Source organism: Sinocyclocheilus rhinocerous, unplaced genomic scaffold, assembly GCF_001515625.1.
Source record: "Sinocyclocheilus rhinocerous isolate Xijiao unplaced genomic scaffold, SAMN03320098_v1.1 scaffold2747, whole genome shotgun sequence".
Classification (NCBI taxonomy): Eukaryota; Metazoa; Chordata; class Actinopteri; order Cypriniformes; family Cyprinidae; genus Sinocyclocheilus; species Sinocyclocheilus rhinocerous.
This window is the reverse complement of record NW_015623082.1, coordinates 59,382-66,885: the sequence shown is the minus strand read 5'-3', so window position 1 is coordinate 66,885 and position 7,504 is coordinate 59,382. Positions and strand designations below refer to the sequence as shown.

The window sequence follows — 7,504 nt, the reverse complement described above, 5'->3', positions numbered from 1 at the left end:
TTTTAATAAAGTTAGAGGAGTCAAATATTACTTTGTAATGGGAAGGCTACTTTTTGATAACATTTTGGATTATTGATTAGAAGGTGCTCCTAAAATTTTGAACGTGCTCCTACATTTTTTAAGTTAGGAGCACAAGTGCTCCTAAAAAGAAAAGTAAGCGTCGAGCCCTGTGTAATAATTAAATCAGATGGTCGCTACACCAGATGCTGACTGTTACTTTTGATTTTGATGACAGCATCTCTCATGATGCTTTGCAGGCTCTGCTCTGGCTGTTAACGTTTTGTTCTAGAGGAAGTGTGGCTTTGGAGAGAGCTCTGAAGGGTGGGTGTGACCCTCTCCCCTTACATGCTGTCAAAGCTAGCTTGCTATAGCTAGCCTCCAACCCTTACATTGAATGAATAAATCAAGCTTCACACAAAAAAAATTACTGAGGCAGCCTCATACCTTAATATGTTCTATGAGTTGATCCACTGTCAGTGCAGACTTGACATCAGAATTCTGCAAAAATATTTAAAAAAATCAAAAAGTGACAATAACAGATAGAACAAAAGCATTTGAAAAACTGTGCACATCTATATGTACAATCAAACAATTTAAAATTACGGTTTCTTTCTTTGGTTTTCACCATGAAAATAAAGAAGCTGGCGTGGCATAAAAAAAACATCCTTGAGTTAATTTAGAAACTAGAATATATATAAAATCAATTGTAAAAATTCCACAATTTTGGATTAACCTGATTAAAAACATGTTCAAGGGTACCAACAGAATCAATTTCTATTCAGACGAGTAGAAATATTCAACCCAATAAAATATATTTGAGAAAGAATGAGCTCTCCGACATGTACACGTGAAAGGGTTTTCAATTGAAAGTACAAGCACACATGCTTGAATCAAACTGATCATGCAGTACAATTGAATGTTTCCTGCATACTACTAAATTAATAGTGCCACAGCAAAAAAAAAAAAAATCAATATACACATTTTACATTAAGTAGTAATGTTTTTTGTTTGTTTGTTTGGCACAAGGATTTGCAACTTTTAGCATAGTGCACTTTTTTCTATTTAAAAACTGGGCCATAGTCCCAAATACAGTATACTTATATATATATTGTAAGAAGTTGATGTTATATTAAATGTAAGTTATTTGAAATCTGATAACCCATGTTGTCCAAGCATTACATTTGCTTTAAACATTGAAAATAAACTTTTAGGATTTTGAAATTTCATTACAAGATTTCCAATTTGACCCTATAAAACTTTATTTGTAGGGGTGGGAATCTTTAGGCAACTCAAAAACCAATCCCAATTTTGGGAATCGCTATCAGATTTTTATAATGAGTCTTGATCTACATTTTTATTAGGGCTGCCATATTTTTCTAGTCCAGGGGTTTTCAAACGTTTTGGGCCAGGGACCCCTTACAGGAGAGAACATTTTCCATGGACCCATTCATAATTATAACAGTGATTAAGCATATGATTACTACAATTTGTACTCTTACATGGCATTTGAACTTCCGTTTAAATTTTCCTGGATTCCAATTTAATGGGTTAATTATATTTTAGTAATCTTAAAAACATGTCTCGCTCGCACGGTGTTTATTGTCCCCACCAGCGGCAGTAGAAGAGAGCACGCCTTCAGCACAGCTGAAAGAGTTATAGAAGAAAGGAGGACTGGATTAAAACTGGGGCTGCCCCGACTAAATATTTTTCTAGTCGGCTAATTATTCAAATAATAAACGATAATGAGCCTTTAATAGATAGCTATTTTTTTCCGAGTTCAAGCACATGCATAAAGCTTGCCACAAAGCACCAGCAAAAGACATCACTATGAATATGTCGGGAAAAAACAGTAAGGAGATATTTTTATTATTGATGAATAAAGTAGTGTTCTCTGCTGAGATGGGGAGTCGGTGTCGGCTTCATCTTTGCAGCTTGACACTGACATGCCATCTCCGCAGTAAAGGTTACAGTGGACGTAGCCTTAGAATGAATTACATAATGATACAGTTTTTGTTTAGATTTTAATTGTTTCTTTTTAAAGCAGACATTTCAAGCTTTCTATAGATATATTTCCTCATGTCGGTTAGGAAAATAGCACACAGAGTTTAGTTTCATTTTTGTAACGCCCTCCAGACCAGGAGACCGAGACGGCGCATCTTGTTTGTTTTCTTTATTTTACAAAAGTACAACATTTTGTTGATATTGTGAGTGTACACAAATAAAAGTAGACCATTAACAGTGTAGAATGTTGTATTGCTCTTATCTATATGAGCAAAAATGACGGCGTATTTTAAGTTGTTTCCACTGTTATTAGGAGGAAAATGCCAGTGATCTTTAACTTCCACGCTCCGCACAAATGATTGGATATGTGCCTAATAGCACACATTTCGGTTAAATGTTTAATCTAACATTATTTAATGATAATCAAAGTTCAAACAGTGTGGCGGTGCGATCTCACTAGCGCTGAAGCGTTCACTCGCTGATGAGTCTTGCTCATGCGATTGACGCGACACCAAACAGCACTGTGAAATCCAGTGAGAAGCGCTTGAATTCAGTGAAGATCACAAACAGTGTTTACAGCCAGATGATGCAGCTCTGACAAACAGAATTCAGTGAAGATCACAGTGTTTACAGCCAGATGATGCAGCTCTGACAAACAGGAGAAACACTGTGCGCAATGATACAGTCAGAAGGCTTTTTAATCTACAAATCGCAATCATTTACCATAGATTTACTGTAGTAATACTAACTGCACCATGGTATTGTGTCAGAAATGTGGGTTCATGTTGAATTTTATTATATTATAATGTAGACATGTATTAAAGGAGGAGTAAAGGAATATAATTACAGTATTTTTTGTGATTAAGCTATAGCGTTTATGCTAAATGTATTTAGACCACTGTTTTAAGGCTTAAGTACCTAGAAGCCATATTACATTTTTACCATGGTGATTGATGTGCTAGATTTCTGGTTTTAACTGATTATCATGATCTAAATGTATGCTACTATGGAAGACCAATGTTTAATAAAAAAATTAAAAAAAAGTCAGAATAATTATATTTCACCATATAAAAATTAGGTTGCTACAATTCTTTTACAGATATTACTGATATTGATAATGAACACAAATCTACATCTGCATCCTAACTCAAGCTACTATCAAATGTGTATTTCTAAGAGACAAAAATTGAAGATTTTTTTTGAAAAAACATATTTTTTTTCTATCAAGATATTTATTTTAAGGAAAAATGACTGGAAAAGTGTAAAGAATTAAAAAAAAGTGTTCGTCATGTTCTGACCATAAAGAATAGTTTAAAACCACAATTAACCATCTGGTTTTTACAACTTTCACATTGGAGCAAAAATCTGCCTTTAAAATTTAAATAAATAAATTTAGCATTTATCGTGTTAATTATCGATATTGACTGATATGGTCAAAAAAAATTATCACAATTTTTTTCATATCGCTCAGCCCTACTCCATTTTTTTAAATAAAATTAACTTTATACATTTTTTTTTAAAGAAATATAACCACTTTGATATTAAAAACAAAACTGAACTTTAATAGCTGCAATAGGTAGTGTAATGGGGGGGGCCTTTAGTCGGACTCGGGCAGAGAATCCTGATATTCTGACATTCATTTATACAGTAAATTCCATTTTGACTGGTTTCCGCAAATGCATTCGCGTTTTGCGCATCATGAAATCATAAGCCTAAATTTATTTCACGGACCCCCTGACTATGTGTGACGGACCACCAGACCCCACTTTGAGAACCCCTGTTCTAGTCAACTAGTATTGGTTCATTTATTAGTCCACTAATTGCATGTTTATATTTGCAAGGTGAAAGTTTAATTAATCAACTAGTAATTTCTGAGTCAGTGTCAGCTGCAAAGATGAAGTTGATGATGCCGACTCACCATCTACACAGTACAGTGGATGCGCCTTTAAAAAGAAATCCAGCTTTAGGCTATGTTCACACTTGGCGTCTTTTTTTAAGCTGCCAGTGTCTATTTTACATTATAATACTCTGGAGTAAACAGTGTTTTCAAAAAAGTCCTGTGCCTCGGCTGCTATTTGTAACCAATACACAGCAAGTTTTTTTTTTGTTTGTTTTAGTTTTTTCAAAAAAGATGCCAAGTGTGAACACGCTCTTAGTACGGATAACATGAGGAGAGAGGTTTGTTTTCAATTTGAATTGGTTCATTTAAAAAGTAGGCATTTCAAGCTTTCAAAAAATATATTTCTCATGTCTGTAGGAAAGTATCCTGAGTTTCAGGTCATTTTTGTGACACGCTCCAGTTCACCAAGACCAAGATGGCAGAAAACGCATCCTGTTTGTTTTCTTTATTTTACAAAGGCACAATGTTTTGTTAATATTGTTAGTGTACACAATAGTAGACCCTTCACAGTTTTGGATGCTGTATTACTCTTGGCTTTGGCTTTCTGCATAAGAGCACACCAGCTTCCAGTATGAACGAAACATACATCACATGTGTTTATAGCGCTCAATAATGCTCACCAGTGTTGGGCTAATTACTCAAAGAATGTATAGAATATATTACTCATTACTCCTTTCAAAAGTAATATTGTTAATAGTGGTCGACCGATATACACTGAACAAAATTATAAACTCAACACTTTTGTTTTTGCCCCCATTTTTCATGAGCTGAACTCAAAGATCTAAGACTTTTTCTATGTACACAAAAGGCCTATTTCTCTCAAATACTGTTCACAAATCTGTGTTAGTGAGCACTTCTCCTTTGCCAAGATAATCCATCCACCTTCTGCGGTTGTGAGGCCGGTTGGATGTACTGCCAAATTTTCTGAAACGCCTTTGGAGACGGCTTATGGTAGAGAAATGAACATTCAATTCACGGGCAACAGCTCTGGTGGACATTCCTGCAGTCAGCATGCCAATTGCACGCTCCCTTTAAAACATGCGACATCTGTGGCATTGTGCTGTGTGATAAAACTGCACAGTTTAGAGTGGCCTTTTATTGTGGCCAGCCTAAGGCACACCTGTGCAATAATAATGCTGTCTATGGCATTTTTCAAATATCGGCATCGGCCGATAAGTTTTTCTGTTTGGCCGATGCGTTAGTGGCAGCACTTTTATTTTGACGGCGCACCAGACTTTTATTTTGACGGCGCTCTCGTTTGCCGTCAGCATTCCGCAAATACGCATTTATATAATTTAAACAAATCTTTGAATGACTAATGAACATCTAATTTCAAAAACCTTGCAAACTAAGTCGAATCCAGCTGTGAGATCTTATGAAGTGTGCATTTGTATCCTGCACGATCGCGTGTACTCTGCATGACGGTCAGTCCGTGTGAATTGAATACGGACAGGAGGACAGTTCAGCTTCATTGAGACGTGCAATCGACAAACTTTAAACTCGTGATTTCAAATTATGCTGCGCTTCATGCTTTTGCCAATTGTCATATTCATGTCATTTTCGTGTGCTGTATGTAAAATGAGTGTTACTTTGGCTTTATTTGAAAAAATGTGATTCCCAATGCACACAAACTTCCCAGAATACTGAGTGCCCTGTTGGTTACAGTGTTTACTTCCTTTTTTAATTATATTTTTAGGAAATATTTGTTTATTTGTGAAAAATACTTTGTCATTTAAAGTAGAAGCATGTTTATTTTACACATTTATTTAATCCATTTTCAAATGATTTCAAATTTCTTAAATATTAAATAAAATAAATAAAATTATATCGGCCACCCTGCTTTCCAAGATATCGGCATCGGCTGTCAAAAAACCAATATCGGTCGACCACTAATTGTTACTTTACTTATAACTTTCTGGCAACAGTAATTAGTTACACTACTAGTTACATTACTTTTTCTTCACACCCCACAGAAGCTGTAACTGTGTATCTTCCACATAAAATGCTTCTAGAATGTTACTAAACATATTTCTGCCTCATCATTTAACCAAAATCCACATTGGATCGCAGTCAGAAGTTATTACAAACACTCAATAGTGATTGATAGTTACATTCAAGTAGAAGTGTTGTATTAATCTCATTAATTGTCGTGTAGTTTGAAGCTAATTGTAATTTCTCCATTACACATATGTGACCCTGGACCACAAAACCAGTCATAAGGGGCAATTTCTCTGATTTATACAGCATCTGAAAGCGGAATAAATAAGCTTTCCATTGATGCATGGTTTGTTATGATAGGACAATATTTGGCCGAGATACAACTATTTGAATATCTGGAATCGGAGGGTGCAAAAAAAATCAAAATACTGAGAAAATCGCCTTTAAAGTTGCTTAAATGAAGTTCTTGGCAATGCATATTGCTAATCAAATTAAGTTTTTACTTAGGTAGGAAATTTACAAAATATCTTCATGGAACATGATCTTTACTTAATATCCTAATGATTTTTGGCATAAAAGAAAAATTGATAATTTTGACCCATACAATGTTTTTTTTTTGGCTATTGCTAAAAATATACCCAAGCGACTTGAGACTGGTTTTGTGGTCCTCCCATACAATGTTTTTTTTTGGCTATTGCTAAAAATATACCCAAGCGACTTGAGACTGGTTTTGTGGTCCAGGGTCACATATACGATTATATTTCATTATGTATTTTATCAAATCACATAAGTTTGTAAGAAATGTAGCGTCAGGACCAATCAGACACACAATATATATTTTGTTAGTTATATTTAATAAACACTCTGTAACACCCCTCAGTTAACAAGCCATATGAGGGCCTATGGACCCTTCCCCCGAAATGCGTCTTAACACCTCAGAAAGGCAGAATAGGCCTCTGATTCCATGGCAACCAATGCTGATATCACTGGTTTTATTGCCCAAAGGAATGTGGGTAGAGAAACTCACTACATTTTCCATAGGAAAGACACAATGCACAGTAAAAATTGACTACATTTTCCATAGGAAAGACACAATGCACAGTAAAAATTGACTCTTCTCTAATTAATTAATAGGAACATTTCTTTGAATGAACACACATATCCTTCAGGCCATTGTGTATGTTGTTACTGTCCTTGTATATGGTCTTTTATATTGTATACTGTTTTATGCAGGCTGGGCTCTGTGTAGTATTGTACAGTAAGAAAGTTATTTCCCTTAACCAGGAAATTAACGTTCTTAGAATTGACAGACAGTTGACCCTGAGAGGTCAAGTAAATACATACAGCGGATCTAAATATTTATAATTAATTATAACTAGTTATGATTAATTATTCATATTTCCCCTTTGAGCTGATTCGCTACAGAAACTATAGTTATAGTATAGATTTTTAATTAAAATAATATAATGTACCACATGCTGATCAGAGGGATGTGGGTGAGATGTAATGCCAGAGTAAAGTAAAGTCACAACTTACACAACAGTGTTTAGATCATCTTTTTTTCCTGACAAAATCAATATAATGCAATATTTCTATCTGCTGAATGTAAGCTTTTCCATATTCCAAGCTTGCCTGCTGCACTGGGGACATCACATGCATGTGCGA

General features: G+C 34.9%; 1 protein-coding gene across 1 annotated transcript in view; it reads right to left on the bottom strand.

Moving 5' to 3' along the window:
- Positions 1-7,504, bottom strand: part of nol11 (nucleolar protein 11) — a 46,044-nt gene that overhangs the window by 12,826 nt on the left and 25,714 nt on the right. The window contains exon 10 of the mRNA XM_016546944.1: positions 445-498. Within this exon, the coding sequence (XP_016402430.1) occupies positions 445-498 (54 nt within the window). The remainder of the gene's footprint in view (positions 1-444; positions 499-7,504) is intronic.